Here is a 17,082-nt window from a genome sequence, read left to right as displayed (position 1 = left end):
TGCAGTAGAAAATAATCTCTTACACCACAGGGAGGCTGTCAGGATAGTCCTGGTTGAGGGTGAAGGTGTGGTTTCCCTTTGAGAACTAACCAAGGAGTTACTAAGGGGTATTAACAGTGCACATTTCACTTTTACACAGTGTTAAAAAAAAACTAAGTTTGGCATAACATGGGTTATGTTCTACGCATAGCTAGTGCTAGTGGGTCATGTTGCTCTTTACTTTTGCCTGTAGCTTAACTGGAAGGCTGTGCTGAAGTTTTGCAAGCCACATGAAATTAGGTCCACATGAGGTATTACATCCATATGCTTCAGAAGCTACTATTAGTTGCAGCTGAGAAGGTCTTCCTTGTTCATGTGCACATGTGCTAATACAAAAAAGCAGAAGACAGAAGCTGGACTTGGTGTAAGTAGATGTAACTTTTTTTAAATCAGTGAAATTTGTACTGTGCAGAACTGTTTCTTAATACCTGCAGACCTGGTTTTTGTCTTCTGTGAAATATGAACAGAGAATTCAAATTGAATTTGAGTGACATTTTCAAGGTAGAACTTATTTGTACATTCTGCAGTTGTATAGAATATTTGCCAACATAGAATGTATAGATAAACACGGGGAAATACCCTAATAGGACCTTCAAGTTCACATATGATTTATAGATGCAGATAAAACTAACTTACAGAAAAGCATGTGCTATGTCTTCGTACCACATTAGGACTTGAGCCTGTGATGTCTCAGATCTTTCTTTTTAGTTATGTATTGACAGATGTATTTTACCAAATGTGTTCAAGTGTTAGTTTGTTTTGTTTCTAAGGGACGACTTTCTGCATAGAAATTACTATGTCAAAGAAATCTTCAAACTGATTAGGTGGGTCAAATGAATGAGAAAGTCTGTCTTACAAGCTTTCCTAAATCACTGGTAAACTCATTGCTAAAACACAGAAGGGAGTTTGTTTGTCTGCTTTTATTTTTTTGTTGTTTTTGTTTTTAGAATGGGTAAAAAAGTAAAGAAGGAAGTAGAGCCTCCACCCAAGGATGTGGTAAGTTTATAAACTGCTATGTGCTATAAAATAAACATCACACAATTATAGGCCCAGCTCTACCATCCTTACATAGTTCCTTACTCTCCTAGCTTACCCACATATTCTAAAAATGTCTTTTAAAGATGATTCTGTTTCTGCTTTTCTTGGACAGCATACAAACCAGAGTGACTGGGCATGTGTAGCTCTTTGTGGAGATTGTTGTCTTTGGCAGGCTTTGCAAATAGTAATGCATGAAACAATCCAGGCTTCTTTTTATTTGAAGAACAGTATTAGCTTTCCATTTGTAAAAATCAAAGGAGAAAGGAGAAGAGCGACCTGAAATCTGCCTGTCTTTTCAACTGTGGAGACATTACCTTTCTTTAAGGATGAAAGAGTTAAGAGCCTAGATGGATCTGCAGAGTTTTTTACTGAATACAAAATTTAACAGATATTTTGAAGGACAGTACTACATATTCTGGATCTTTTGCAAAGATATACAGTCTTTAGCAGCAGTTCAGGTTTTTCTGGTATCATTGGGAGTGCCACAGTGAGAGGTGCAAGAGCTGAAGCCAAATATGGTGGTAATGCAACTTTTTTTCAAAAGATGGAAATTAAGGGTCTGACTAGCACACTTTTCAAGAGTTTCTATAAATTCACAAGGTACAAAGAGACCCCAAAAAGATAGAGATTCAAAATATAGGTATTTTTAGAGTTTAATTGGTTTATTCAGAAAGAAGTAGAGGAAATAACAGAAACATGGAAAAGAGTATAATATAAATTCTGTGCCAGATAATAACTAAGTTAATGAAAATCAGGACCTCAATGAGTCCCACAGAGGAGCATGAAACTAAATGCAAAGTTCAGTACACTGTTTTAGAAAAAAACAATGGGATTGTCTGTAAAGAGTGATGGTACTGCAAGAGCTTTTTCAAAGGTCATAGAAAAGTTGATCAGCAAAAACTGCGTCACAATTTCAATATTAAATAAGCATAAATAATTTTGACTGAGAGAGTAATATCTAAAAGCCATGATGTCACTGAAGTATAGCAATTGATATCAGGTTTTGCCCAACTGTTCTGTGGAAAGATGAATATTGCAAACGTAATTCATAAGCTCCAATCAATAATAAATCCTTATGAAAGGAGACTTGATATAAAACTTCAACATGAGAGGATAAATTGATCTAAAGCCATTTCTGTATGGAATAACCTAGAAAACCAGGAGGAGACAGTGTGTGTGGATAGGACTAATTAAAACAGGCCTGAAAAATTAAAACTAAGTATCTTTGCAGTCTAAGAAAAAAAAATTGAAAGGCATGACAGTAGATTTAAGGCATACAGATGAGCTAACCCGCTCCAAAGTAATAAAAGTTGACTTTTTCGGTAAATATCTAGGAAGTCAGTAGAACAAGCACCACAATTTCTAGATCCAAAAGACATCATTAGAGTTTCTGGAGAAAAGTATGGTACAGCCTACTAACTACTACAATAAACTGTGAACAGTGTTATAAAAGATATTCAACAATTGAAAAAATTAACCTTACAGAAAAGGTCAGTAAAACTATTAAAAAGGAAAGAATTGGAAAGAGTGAACTCCAGATGGCATCTGCAGTTTTTTGGCTTAGTTTTTACCCTTATTGTATTTCAGGCTAGCATATCTCTTCTAGCAGTCCTATCAGGAGAAAAAAACTTGAATGTTGCATTGCAAATCAGTATTAATATGAAAATAGATCATTGATTAGTTGTAACCAGCAACCAAGAAAATCTTCTAGCTATGAGAATATTGTTAATAGTGATCATGTAAAATCAAATCTCAAAACTTCAAATTTCACCTGGATATTTCAGATGGCAGGAAATGAGATGCAGACTTCTGATTGATAATCTGCTTATGAAAATGTCAAGTCCAAGAAAAGCCTTGAGATAATGTGGACAGGCTTATAAAAGAGGGCCTTCATGCATGTGGAATGCTCTGAGAATATATGGTACTGCAGATGACCACTAATTTGTATAGATTTCTAGGAACAGGTGGAAAACACACCTCTTAGCCTAGCCACTGCTTATATGTTTCAGAAAGTATTCCTGAGGACTCCGTTTTCCCTGCCTTTCATAACTTGTCTGTTACTATTATCTGTTCTGAGAATTGGCCTTCTCCAGGAAAAATATTGCTTTGAGTCTCTATCTCCATATGCATGACCTTAGACAGTAATTCAGGCAGATAAAATACGCTAGTTTTGACATAGATTGATAGCAACTTTTCATATGATATCTTCATTAAGTTTGGTCTAGACAATATTACTATTTGATCATCAGCTAGGGCATAGACCTTAAAAGGGAAGCCTAAGATTACTGCTAGAGAAAATGCTGAGGCATAGATATGCTGAGCTATAGATCATAGAATCGTTTAGGTTGGAAAACACCTTTAAGATCATCCAGTCCAACCATTAACCTAACACTAAGTCCACCACTAAACCAATTAAGGGTAGAGTAGCAATTTCATGTTTCCTGGCTTGGTGGCTGGATTATTTTTTAATGAAAGTAAAAACTAGGAATCATTAAGGTTGGAAAGGACCTCTAAGATCATCAGTCCAACCATCAACCCAACACCACCATGTCCACTAAACTATGTCCCGAAGTGCTACGTCTACCCGTTTTTTGAACACTTCCAGGGATGGTGACTCCACCACCTCGCTGGGCAGCCTGTTCCAATGCTTGACAACCCTTTCCATGAAGAAATTTTTCCTAATATCCAATCTAAATCTCCCCTGGCACAGCTTGAGATACCTGAGTATTCTTGAAAATGGCTTCATTCACAACACTTCTGTTAAAAAGGTGGAATATATGAAGTGGCACTGTCAGCTCCTGAAATTCAGTCTCCACAGAAACACCATGTTTTGAGCAACTAATGCCTAAATATTAGTTTGACTTGACTTTAGTAAGGCTTTCAACACTGTCTCTCATAACATCCTCATAGACAAACTGATTAAGTATAGACAAGATAAATAGACAGTGTAAATGAATTGAAAACTAGCTGAACTGCCAGACTCAAAGGGTTGTGTTCAGCAGCATGAGGTCCAGCTAGTCAGGCACTAGTGTTGTGTCCCACGGGCTGATCCCTGGGCCAGCACTGTTTAACCTCTTCATTAGTGACCTGAATGATGGGACAGAGTGCACTCTCAGCAAGTTTGCAGAAGATATGAAATTGAGAGGAGTGATTGATAGACCAGATGGTTGTGCAGCCATTCAGAGGGACCTCAACAAACTAGAGAAATGGGAAAACAGGAATTTAATTAAGTTGAATAAAGGGAAATGGCAAGTCCTGCACCTGGGGGAGGAGTAACCAGTACAGCCTGGATGATGACCAGCTGGAAGGCAGCTTTACAGGAAAGGGCCTGGTGATTCTCATGGACATGCACCAGCAATATGTGCTTGGGGCAAAGAAAGCTAACAAAATCCTGGGGTGCATTAGGCAGAGTGTTGCCAGCAACTTGAGGGAGGGGACTATTGTCTTCCACTCATCATTGGTGAGTGAGACCACACCTGGACTGCTGTGTCCATTTCTGGGTTCCCCAGCAGAAGAGAGATGTGGACTTACTGGAACAAGTCTGCAAAGGCTTGGAGCATTTGTCATATGAGGAGAGACTGAGAGTTGGGACTGTTCAGTCTTGAGAGAAGGCTTGGAGGGGGTCTTGTTAGTGTGTATAAATACCTGACAGGAGGGAGTAAAGAAGTCAGGCTAGGCTCTTCTTGGTGGTGCTCACTGAAAGGATGAGAGGCAATGGGCACAAACTAAACCCCAGGAGGTTCCATTTAAACATAAGAAAAAAAAATCCTCTTTTACTGTAAGAATGATGTAACGTGGCACAGGTTGACCAGAGAGGTTATGGAGTTTCCATCCTTGGAGATACTCAAAATCAGACTGTGCACTGGCCCTGAGCTCTAGTTGACCCTATTCTGAACAGGGCAGTTGGACCAGATCATCTCTAGAGGTGCCTTCCAACATCAACTGTTTGTGATTCAGTGGAATATCTTGGCTTTATATTGTTAGTATAGGAGATCAGACAATGACAGAACTGAAACAATTAACATGACCAGGTATATATTAACTCTGTTTTTCCAGGTAAAGGAAAAGGGGTTGAGAATATCAAAGATATCACTAATGCTTCTAAATAGTCTATGAAAGGTGGAAGGATAAAGCAGACCTGTAGTCAGTTAATTCAAATTTAAAGGATTTTTTTTTAAATGACAGCATGATTAAACAATGGAATAATAGCAGATAAATACATCCTTCAAAAGGTAGGATTTGCATCTAAACAGCAAAACAAAAAAAATCTTGTACTCACAAACAAAAAGTAAAAGCACAATGTCACAATGAACCAAAATATTTTGGGAGAGAACTAGTAAGGATACAAAAACTAGCAACAAAGCTTTTCCAAATTGACTAGAAGCAAGAAGCTTCTTAAACGGACACTATTAGGTGATTAAAGTCATAAAAGAAAAGCAAAATGACTTATTTTTGTGTCAGAAGACAAAGCTATGTAGCAAATCACTAAAACAAATGTGAAGAAATTGCCCAAATATGAATAAATAGTACTTGCCCAGGTCTTGTTCTGAGTGAAGAATAACTAAAATCTAAAATTGTGATACTGCTGCTTATGGTATTTAATGTGTACCCTTTGTACTAGAGGAATGGAGGGTAGAAAATTTCATTTTCAAAAAGAAACACATGAATAATTACAGGCCAGAAAGTTTGTCTTCCATGCTGTGTTAACTGGTAGAAATAATTACACACACAAAAAAACCCAACCCCCCCAAAAAAAAGCATGGATAAATATGATAGTAATGAGGAAGAATCAGCGTTGCTTGTGTAGAGGAAAGTTTGATCTCTGAAATCTGTTTGAATTCTTTAGAGCAGCCAGTGAGCAAGTGGGTAATGGTGATCTGGTTGATACAGTTATTTAGCTTTTTCAAAAGGTTTTAGACCAGGCTCTTCACTTACATAAACACTAACAGGTAAAAAGAAATTTCTCTCCTGACAATAATGTCTGGTTATAAAATAGAAAGCAAAGGTGAGAAAACAAATTACTGTTCAGGTTTTATAATGGAGAGAGGTTGCCAGTGGAATGTCATGGGATTTTATTCTGCAAACTGTGTCATCCAGTCTATCAGAATTAATGTAGATACGTTCATGAAAATGACAGCCAGTTACTAAGTAGGCAAAAGTGAATAAAGACAACATTTCAAATTCCAGAAATAAAAGCCAAACACTGTGTCACTAGCAAATGCATTATACATGCACATGTTGAATGCCATTAACAGTTCTGGTGTTTCTATCTCAAAAATGGTACAGTCGAACTATAGAAAAGTACTAAGACAGATAACAAGAATAGACAGAGCAGCTTCTATATTAGGAAAGATCAAGGAGAGTAGGTTTCTTCATCCCCAAAAGGAAATGACTGAAGAGGAATATCATAGAAACTTACAAAACAAATATACAGAGAAGGCAAATGGGTGTCATTTATTTCACTCTTTCTTATGCTGAATGAGCTGTGGAAGACAAATAAAATTATCAGGTGGTGGGTTTAAAACAAAGAAAAGGAACAACTATTTATATGACTGTTAAACTGTGACGCTGGTGTCTCAGAATATTAAGGGTGGCTAAAATACAGATGGTTTCAAAAATTATTTACCAAATCAACTAGTGGAAAATTTTTCTTGGACTTTTTGAACACAGGGATGAAATCACTAGCTCACCAGTTCTCTAGGCTGCAGAGCGCTGGAGTCTGGGAGGGAATATAAGCAAAGTTTAATAGTCTGCTTGCCCACACCTGTTACTGGCCTTTGTTGGAGACAGGATGCTGGGCTGGATGGGTCTTTGGTCTCACTGGAAACATATTTTGTATTACGTTCAATTTCAACTCAGTTAAGTTGATGGAAGCCAAAAAAAAACCCAAATACTTTGCAGTTTCTAATGGCTTTGAAGTCACATGTACACAAAAATCATGATCAAAGACATATAGGAGTTTTTAAATTATAGCTTGCTTTTTCATTTAACATGCTTTTTTCTTAATACAAACTGAATGTTGGAAATGTTAAATTTCTGTGTTTAATTGTTTATTTCAAGGTTGTTTGTAACTTCAGGCGTATTAGTCTAGCATGTAATCTGTCCTGTATGTGGCATTAAGGGAAGAGTCTGCAATGATGTATGAATATTTAGGAGCAAACCTTGATTTTTTTTTTTTTTTTTTTTTTTTTAAAAAGGGGAGGGGAACTCTAGCTATGCTGGCATTATGATAAGCAAAAGTCACATCCAGCTCTATCATAGTTTTGACAAACAATGTTACTTCCCAGCAAATCACTGACCTGCTCAGGCCTCTGACTTCTTAAACGTACATTGATTTCAGTGACTTTTTCAGTGTTTTCAGTACAAAACTGCTTCTAATAGGGAAGTACCTATTGAATATTTCAGACAGTAGTAGTGAATCTAATGTCTATACAAATGGGTAGGGATTAGACCAATTTCACTCTGCTCATATGCCAAACTGTCATTAAATTCTAGGAATTGTCATTGAGTTGTAGTTTGTATGATTACTTTTGAACACGAGCAGCTATGAAAATGGAGCAACATAATAACATCTTTGGTATTAGATCAATGTAAATTAATAACTGAGATTTAAAACTCTTATTTCATACTTCATTTCTTATTAAACATCATCTGAGATCAATCTTTGTGTTTCTTTTTCTCTGGAGGACTAACAGCCTTTCCTAAAAAATTACAGTTTTATCCCATCACCAAGTATTTGCCCAGACTCAGATGTCTGTGCTTAAATCATAGCACTTACCTGGAGGATCATGTTCTGTCCATGCAAGGACACAAATGTACAGAAGTAGAGAAGTGTGAAGGTGGCTAAAGGGACTTCCAGTCATCTCTTAATCCTCCTATATGCCTCTCATATGGGTAGAATGAATGAACTGTATAGAATGCGTAGACTGAATGTTGTTGTGAGAAGCTGAACTTTTTGCCTCCTTACAATCTAAAAATAAAATTCCCATAAAGAATTCCATCATTTTAGGGCCATCGTTAAGATTTAACTTGGACCACTGTGCCACTATTTGGTTTAATTCTTGTTGCTGAGTCATTATTAAGCAAAATAATGGAAAGGCGGATGTCCTGTTGGGAGTCTGCTATAGACCACCCAACCAGGAGGTAGAGGTAGATGAGGCATTCTATAAGCGGCTGGCAGAAGTGTCGCAATCGCTAGCCCTTGTTCTCATGGGGGACTTCAACTTGCCAGACATCTGCTGGAAATACCACACAGCAGAGAGGCAGCAGTCTTGGAAGTTCCTAGAGCATGTGGGGGATAACTTTCTAATGCAGCTGGTAAGCGAGCCTACCAGGGGAGGTGCCCCGCTTGACCTGCTGTTTACCAACAGAGAAGGGCTTGTGGGAAATGTCGAGGTCGGAGGCCGTCTCGGGCTTAGCGACCACGACATGATAAAGTTCTCAATTTTGGGTGATGCTAAGCGGAGGGGCACCAAAACTATTACCATGGACTTCCGGAGGGCAGACTTTGCCCTCTTCAGGACCCTGGTTGGGAAAGTCCCTTGGGAGGCGGTCCTGAAGGGCAAAGGGGTCCAGGAAGGCTGGGCCCTCTTCAAGAAGGAAGTCTTAAGGGCGCAGGAGCGGGCTGTCCCCGTGTGTCGTAAGACCAACCGGAGGGGAAATCGACCGGCCTGGCTGAATAGGGAGCTTTTGCGGGGACTCAGGGAAAAAAGGAGAGTCTACCGCCTTTGGCAGAAGGGGCGGGCAGCTCAGGAGGAGTACAGGGATCTTGTTAGGTCCTGCAGGGAGGAAATTAGAAAGGCAAAAGCCCAGCTAGAACTCAATCTGGCCAGTGCTGTAAAAGACAATAAAAAATGCTTTTATAAGTACATCAGCAATAAAAGGAGAGCCAAGGAGGATCTCCATTCTTTGCTGGATGTGGGGGGGAACATTGTCACCGAGGACAAGGAAAAGGCTGAAGTACTTAACGCCTTCTTTGCCTCCGTGTTCAACAGCCAGACCGGTCATCCCCAGGGTACTCAGGCCCTTGAGCAAGAGGATAGGGATGGGGACCAGAATGGAGCCCTCATAGTCCAGGAGGAAGCAGTTAATGACCTGCTATGCCACCTGGACGCTCACAAGTCTATGGGGCCGGATGGGATCCACCCAAGAGTACTGAGGGAGCTGGCAGAGGAGCTTGCCAAGCCACTTTCCATCATCTATCAACAGTCCTGGTTAACAGGGGAGGTCCCTGATGACTGGAGGCTTGCCAATGTGACGCCCATCTACAAGAAGGGCCGGAAGGAGGACCCGGGGAACTACAGGCCTGTCAGCCTGACCTCGGTGCCGGGGAAGATTATGGAGAGGTTCATCTTGAGCGAACTCCACAGGCAAGTACAGGTCAACCAGGGGATCAGGCCCAGCCAGCATGGGTTCACAAAAGGCAGGTCCTGCTTGACCAACCTGATCTCCTTCTATGACCTGGTGACCCGCCTGGTAGATGATGGAAGGGCTGTGGATGTCATCTACCTCGACTTTAGCAAAGCTTTTGACACCGTCTCGCATAATATCCTCCTTGGGAAGCTGGCAGCTCACGGCTTAGACAGGCATACTCTTCGCTGGGTAAAGAACTGGTTGGGTGGCCGAGCCCAGAGAGTAGTGATAAATGGTGTTAAGTCCAGTTGGTGGCCGGTCACGAGCGGTGTTCCCCAGGGCTCTGTTTTAGGGCCAGTCTTGTTCAATATCTTTATCAATGATCTGGATGAGGGGATCGAGTGCACCCTCAGTAAGTTTGCAGACGACACCAAATTGGGTGGGAGTGTCGATCTGCTCGAGGGTAGGATGGCCCCGCAGAGGGACCTGGACAGACTGGATCGATGGGCCGTGGCCAACTGTATGAGGTTCAACAAGGCCAAGTGCCGGGTCCTGCACTTCGGTCACAACAACCCCATGCAACGCTACAGGCTTGGGGAGGAGTGGCTGGAAAGCTGCCTGGCCGAAAAGGACCTGGGGGTGTTAGTAGATAGCCGGCTGAACATGAGCCAGCAGTGTGCCCAGGTGGCCAAGAAGGCCAACAGCATCCTGGCTTGTATCAGGAATGCTGTGGCCAGCAGGAGCAGGGAGGTGATTGTCCCCCTGTACTCAGCGCTGGTGAGGCCGCACCTGGAATACTGTGTCCAGTTTTGGGCCCCTCACTACAAGAAAGACATTGAGGTGCTGGAGCGTGTTCAGAGGCGGGCAACGAAGCTGGTGAAGGGTCTGGAGAACAAGTCTTATGAGGAGCGGCTGAGGGAACTGGGGTTGTTTAGCCTGGAGAAGAGGAGGCTGAGGGGAGACCTTCTCGCTCTCTACAACTACCTGAAAGGAGGTTGTAGTGAGGTGGGTGTTGGTCTCTTCTCCCAAGTAGCTAGCGATAGGACAAGAGGAAATGGGCTTAAGCTGCGCCAGGGGAGGTTTAGACTGGAAATTAGGAAAAATTTCTTTACGGAAAGGGTGGTCAGGCATTGGAACAGGCTACCCAGAGAGGTGGTGGAGTCACCATCCCTGGAGGCGTTTAAAAAACGGGTAGATGTGGCACTTCGGGATATGGTTTAGTCTGGTCTACCCTTGATTAGTCTAGAGTGGGCTTGGTAGTGTAGGTTAATGGTTGGACTGGATGATCTTAAAGGTCTTTTCCAACCTAGATGATTCTATGATTCTATGATTCTAAAATGGCTTATAGTACAGTAAGCTGATTATATTTTATTTAAAAAGGTGCGTTGTTCCATGACTTTTGTCGGATGCCTCCAGCTTGTCACAGCAAGCATAAAGTTGGACAGTATCTTGAGGTTTTCAGACCTGCTTGAAGCTGGGGAGACCAGTTAAACACATTAGCCAGGCAACCTCTTAACTGTTAGTGAAACTTGGGTCTTGATCTTGCAAACTGTTAAATTGTGTGATATGCCTCATGGAAGATAATGAAATTACTTAGATTTAAAAACCTACCAAAAATATGAACTTAGAAGTCTGGGTACTAGTATCATATTTTGCCTTATTTTTTAACAAGTCAGAGGAGGGAGAAGGAAAAAAGCCTTCTCTCTGTTCATTTTCCTTCTAACACACTCATAACATTTTTGAAGATTTCTCCAAGTAATTTCCTTGCTTGACAACTGACTTGTATGTATCTTCATGCCCTTATTGTTCAGCAACACGTGCCTCTGATGCAGCTGTTTTTAAATGAAGGAAAACAAATAATATACGTTTTAAAATATATAAGGTATAAATAAATACACATTGTAATGTTTGTAAATAATTTGTATTGCTATTGCTATCTTAAATGATTAATCTGCTGTATTTTAAAGATAAATACATTGATATTGAGAGACTGCAAGACTCCGGTATCTAGTAGTTTCTGTATGTAACACGGATATTATATAAGCCTCAAGTGTGAGGGCAGAAGACAGTTTTTCTATATTAAAAATTTATTTTAAATCCAAATAAGCTTAAAACTTTTTAATGGGTAGAATTTTCAGAAATCCTTGAGTCTTGTTAAAAAGCAAAAGGCTTTTTTAGAAGACTCCCTTTCTCAAGTGATGTTAGTCCCAAAGAGTCTATTATAAGAGGGTGAAAACTGCCAGATTTGTTGGAAGATTTCTTTCTGTATGAGAGGTCAGAAATGGAAATGAACACTTTGTATCATTTCTAGCTGGCTGAGCAGGGATTATATCATGGAAATACTTCAGCTAGTACAAGATCATGGTAAGCTAGTGAACTGAATTGAGGCAGGCACAGGAAGGCTCCTTTTATTTTTTTAAAGCAACCACGAAGTGTTAACACCACAGGGTAAGCAAATCCTCTTCTTCATACAACACCTAAGTTCATAGGCTCTGTGCACATCTGCTCAAAAGAAACTTCTTCCCATGTTTGGTTCCAAAGCCACAGGATGCTCTTACATTTGTAACAGAATGACATAGTCTGTTGCCTTCAAGACTTCCTAGATGCGCAGAGAAGCGTTGAGGTTTTCCCAAAGTCTTCATATGGGATGAAATCATGATTATATTTGGAAGTCAATTATCCTTTCATATTTTTCAATGTCTCAAATTGTTATTAAAAAATTGAATGTCTCCAAGTAAATAGCAACTCATGTTAATATTTCTAGCTCAGTGTAGATCTCAAACCAGATTTTGATTTTTTTTTTTTTTTTTTAAATGAAATCCTTGAGTCTACTGCAGCAGATGGGAAGACTCACTATAAATCAAACTATTCTTTCCTTTTTTTTGTTTGTAGTTTGATCCTTTATTGATTGAAAGCAAAACAGCAGCAACAGTTGTGCTAATGCTTGGTTCTCCTGAAGAGGAAGTTTTGGCCAAAGCATGTGATGCTCTATATAAATTTGCATCAAAAGGTTAGTCTTTTTGCAATGAGCTTTCCTTTGCATTGCTTAGCTTTTGATTGTAGTTCATAATTTTTTAGTTTCCTAGCCCTGAAATCTTCATTTCATCTCAAAGGTCTCTGTCAAGGTTTTGAGGGTGTTCTGAAATATCTGTCAAACCTGTATTTGCAGTTATAAAGAGGTCTTGTGGTTTGTGTGAAGGAAATTTTTATCATTTTGTTGTAGAATTTTATATTCTCTGTTTAATAGAGCTTTGTTTAGATATAACCTAGATCTGTTTTATGAGCAACAGACCTGCATATTGGAAAGAATTCTCTTTTTTCTGTTACAGTTTGAAACTTCTGTACTAGTGTAGTTATTTTAAGGTTCGGTTTTCAATGAAAATTACTTTTTAGCCTGTTTCTGTTATTTTTGCATATATCTCTTGTGTCAGTACTTCTGTGACAGATGATTTATTGGAGACTGCTCAGCATCCATTATCAAGCTTATTTCTGTATGTGTTGGGAATCTAACAAGTCTCCAAGATTCCAAATCTTCCAAAGGTCCATGTATTATCTATAGCTAAGCATCATGTTCTGGGTACCCAGAAGACAACTGTATAACAAAGGCTCAAGATTACGTAGCACATAATTTCCTTAGTTGTCTCCCACTCATCCCATGCCAGCCACTCAGATTGGTATACACTGGTAGCATTCTTGGTATAATTAATCTGTTTCAATATTAATTTCCATTTAATTTATGTTGTCTTTAAAAATTATGTTTTTATATGCTGATTGTTGTACTGATGGTAATTATCAACACTGTTGAAATTGTGAGAAAAGAACTGAAGGCTTTGAAAGCTGGCATGGGATCACTGAGTTCTGAAAGATGTGTATGTTCAGCTTAATATGGCAAGCTTGGCTGGGGGCATGCAACCAAATTTTGAATATGTGAAGAGAGAATTTGGACTGTTGGGAGACAGCTATGAACCGCACACCATAAACTCTTGGTGGCTCCTTCCCTGCTGTCCACAGTAACATACGGCACACTGCAAGAGGACAAGATATTTAATTTTTTGTTTCTACTAAATGAATAATCCTTTAAACTGCTAATGTAGACATTCCTGCAATCCTCCAGAAGACTAGACTGTAACTTTGCAGTGTGGCACAAGAGAAGGAGTTGTTTTCGCTTTGTAGTTAATTTATTTCTTGAATGTTGCTACTAAATTAAGTCCCATCCCTTAATAAAACATAGTTCTTGTATTTTAATTGTGTTTTCGCATGAGAATGAGCATAGTTCTCCACTTTCTTCGCACATTTCTCACTTGCAGCCAGAAAGGACAGGCGTGGTTCATTAGAAAATGAATTACAAAGCTGTTGCGGGAACTGAGAATAGGAGTAGGTTTTGGATTTTGTTTCTCGGGTTTTTGAGTGAGCAGGAACAGAAGGCTGTAATCATACAAAACACTTCTGTTCTTTGCATGGCCAGAGCCTATTCAGCTACAGAGTGCTCCATTCTCAGGTGGTAGAAATCTCAGTCTGGATTTAATGATCCAAATCCAGGTAGTTGCTTCAGTTGAGGGATAGTGCAGATCCACAAAATGAATTAACTGTTATTTTGAGGAAAATAAAATTGGGAGGCAAGAAAAAAGGAAAATAAAATGAGGTTCTTAATGATACCATTCAGCTGTAATTCGCTAAATAGAAAGCTGTCCTTTGTACTACCACTGCAGTCTCCAGCGATTGAGTTGGGTGTCCAATAGACAGAAGCATCCTTTGCTTTACAAATGTGAATTAATCCTAGATGCTATTAATCCTTGATACTATTTGACACGTGTTTATTTGGGGTATAGGTTAGATGATCTCCCAAGGTCCTGTCCAGGCCTTTGTTCTTTCATTCTACAGTCCAGTAAAAGACTGGTAGCTGGTTTACTTTGTTACATTAGAACTGTGAGCTTGATGCATTTTTACAGAACTTTTAACCTAATTACTCTTCAGGTGATGAAAACAAGGTGACACTTCTTGGTCTTGGAGCAGTGGAACTTCTGTATAAACTCATCTCACATGAAGATCCAATTGTACGCAGAAATGCCATCATGGTATTTGGCATCATGGCTTCTAATCGTAAGAGTCTCCATTGTTTAATATTTTTCAATGTCTATGAGTGTGCTCATCAAATCAATAGGTGGCCCATGTGAAACTATCCTGTATTAGCAACCCAGCATAAAGGAACAAATTCAGCTGGAGTGAACTCCACTGATTCTGAAAAAAAATTACAAGAGAAGTTAATTTTCCTCCAACCCTTATTTTTGTTTTGAGGGGGCCAAATTGAAACAGTTTAATACTGGAATTATGTCTATCAGGGAAAGCCTGACTACATAAGATGCCCACCAGTGTGGACATGACACTCTTCTCTTTTACAATAGTTGGAAGAGAAGGTTAAAGTAGGCAGGTCAGTGCTGCTGTAAATATTTTGTTATCTCTATCTGAGCTAGTGAAATTCAAGCGGTCTTGAGTATCTCTCAGAGACATTGCATTCATGGCAAGGTAGTGTATCTACTGTAGCTGTACCATTATTAAATGATTTAACCACAGTATATGCAGATTTTCATATACCTTTTTACAAGGTGAGAATGTATGTGTTACGTCCATGCTGGGTGGCTGAGTGCCAAATGATCAAGCTGCAGTGCGTGGTATGTAGACATAAGGTTGAGTTTCAGTGGCTGTTATTTTTACATTGCTTTATAAACTTACCATCTAATTAGTATAATTAATCAGGTCTTACTTTGGTACATGTTCTACCCAGTTGTTGTCCATGGTGATATCCTAACCGCTATTTAAGTCTCTTCGTCAACTGCTACCTGTTTTTCATGTTGCATTGGATGTTATGCTCTTTACCTTATTTCAACTTGGCATTAGCATATAGTCATTCCCTCCAGACCTTCCTTGCCTTCCAACGCTGCTGCACAAACGTGGATTCAGATGACTGAAGATCTTCTATTTATATTCACATCTGAATTGTTTTTTTCTTTAAAAGTATATTCAGCTCATACCTTATTTCTTACATTTCAATACTGTAAGTGTTGATAGTAACAACACAGCCCTCTAAGATCACATGAAGTCTGTCCCAAAGAATGGTTTTTGGTTATTCTATCTAGTGGTTGTGGTTTTGCTAGTTTGCCACTGACAACAATAAAAATGCATTCTGAAAGTCTTTACTGTGATTTTAATAAGACCTGTATAATTCATGTTTCCAATTTTCAGTGTGGGCTGTGTTAGCATAAAATTAGAAAGTGATGGCTTGAAAATTAAGTAACGGAAGGATTGCTTTTAGTTTGATAATTTTAACCACAAATAATTTTAACTGTAAGGGTATGACTTCTTTGACAACTAAAACTGAAATATTTAATCAGAACCTGCTAGATGCAAGTATTTTGAATAAAGTTTCAATGAATTATTGAGGAACTTCATATATATCAAATGTCAAAGAATGTTGTCTGGTACTTGAAAATCTCCTGTATGTTTTCTGGGCCCATTATGATCTTGATATAACTTCAGTTGTGTGTCCTTCTCAGTCAGATCTTTTTGTCACTCAAGGAGTAACTGTAAGTACATTTCCCTTGGAGCAGCATGTTTCTTTACTCAGCCAAGATTGCCAAACGAAAGACTTCATATTTATATTTATTTCATTGTAGATGATGTCAAGAAGTTACTGAGAGGACTGGATGTCACAAATTCACTTATATCACAGCTGGCGCCAGAAGGTAGCTTGCAGTATTCATTCCTTGTGCAAAAATACACTCAGAAATAATTTATGATTGCCATTTGATCGGACAGTTTAATGAAATCTTCCTTGTAACTTATGATTTGTCATACTACATGTTAAATAGGTAATTGCTTTTATAGGAGTAGCTCTGTTACTGAGTAGTGTTTTATGTTGTACAGATGGAGCAACATGTTTATGGAGATGTCAGGTATGATTAACAGCTATTGTTTATTGACTTCAAATAATATTTTAAACCACTGGATTAGTGAACATCTACTGTGCTGAATAAAACTTGATCAAAATACTTCTTTTTTTTCCCCATAGAAGATGTAGTTATCCATGAATTTGCTACTCTGTGTCTAGCACATATGGCTGCTGAATATACTACTAAAGTACGAATATTTGAGCAAGGTGGATTAGAACCACTTATCAGACTGCTAGGTAGCCCTGATCCTGATGTTAAGAAGAATTCAGTTGAATGTATCTACCTCCTGGTGCAGGTAAAGTTTGTTGTTGTTGTTTTAAGTTACAGAGGCAGATAAGCACTCTCTCCACCACCCGCGCCATCCTCTGTGAGGTTAACAATTTTAAAATATTTGGTTCCTTTACTCTCCAGTGTCCATCAGTGTATTTGAAAACTTTACACCAAAGTCCTTGATTGTTACATTAGTTACAAATGTAGATGATTTGACTCTAATTCTGTTGAACTTAATGCAGTTATCCATGCTGTACAGCAATGTAAGTGAGATCAGATTCAGATTTTTTTAATTAAATATGAATTTGTTTTCTTAGTTGGAAAATATTAATCTTGGTAATGCGAGTTATAACCTGTCTATCCAAAAGATTGGAATAATCCTGTCAATTAAAGAACTAGCAATTGCATTGTGCCTTGTTTTGGCCAGCAAGCTCAT

General features: G+C 39.0%; 1 protein-coding gene across 1 annotated transcript in view; it reads left to right on the top strand.

Moving 5' to 3' along the window:
• The first annotated feature begins 285 nt into the window (after positions 1–285).
• ARMC3 (armadillo repeat containing 3) overlaps positions 286–17,082 on the top strand; it is a 56,443-nt gene continuing 39,646 nt past the window's right edge. Inside the window, exons 1-6 of the mRNA XM_075728147.1 lie at positions 286–290; positions 987–1,035; positions 12,322–12,439; positions 14,404–14,529; positions 16,101–16,169; positions 16,496–16,671. Coding sequence (XP_075584262.1) covers positions 286–290; positions 987–1,035; positions 12,322–12,439; positions 14,404–14,529; positions 16,101–16,169; positions 16,496–16,671 — 543 coding nt within the window. The remainder of the gene's footprint in view (positions 291–986; positions 1,036–12,321; positions 12,440–14,403; positions 14,530–16,100; positions 16,170–16,495; positions 16,672–17,082) is intronic.

This window comes from Pelecanus crispus, chromosome 2 (genome assembly GCF_030463565.1).
Source record: "Pelecanus crispus isolate bPelCri1 chromosome 2, bPelCri1.pri, whole genome shotgun sequence".
In the NCBI taxonomy this organism is placed as follows: domain Eukaryota; kingdom Metazoa; phylum Chordata; class Aves; order Pelecaniformes; family Pelecanidae; genus Pelecanus; species Pelecanus crispus.
The sequence above is the reverse complement of the archived record's forward strand: the minus strand, read 5'-3'. Positions and strand labels throughout refer to the sequence as shown.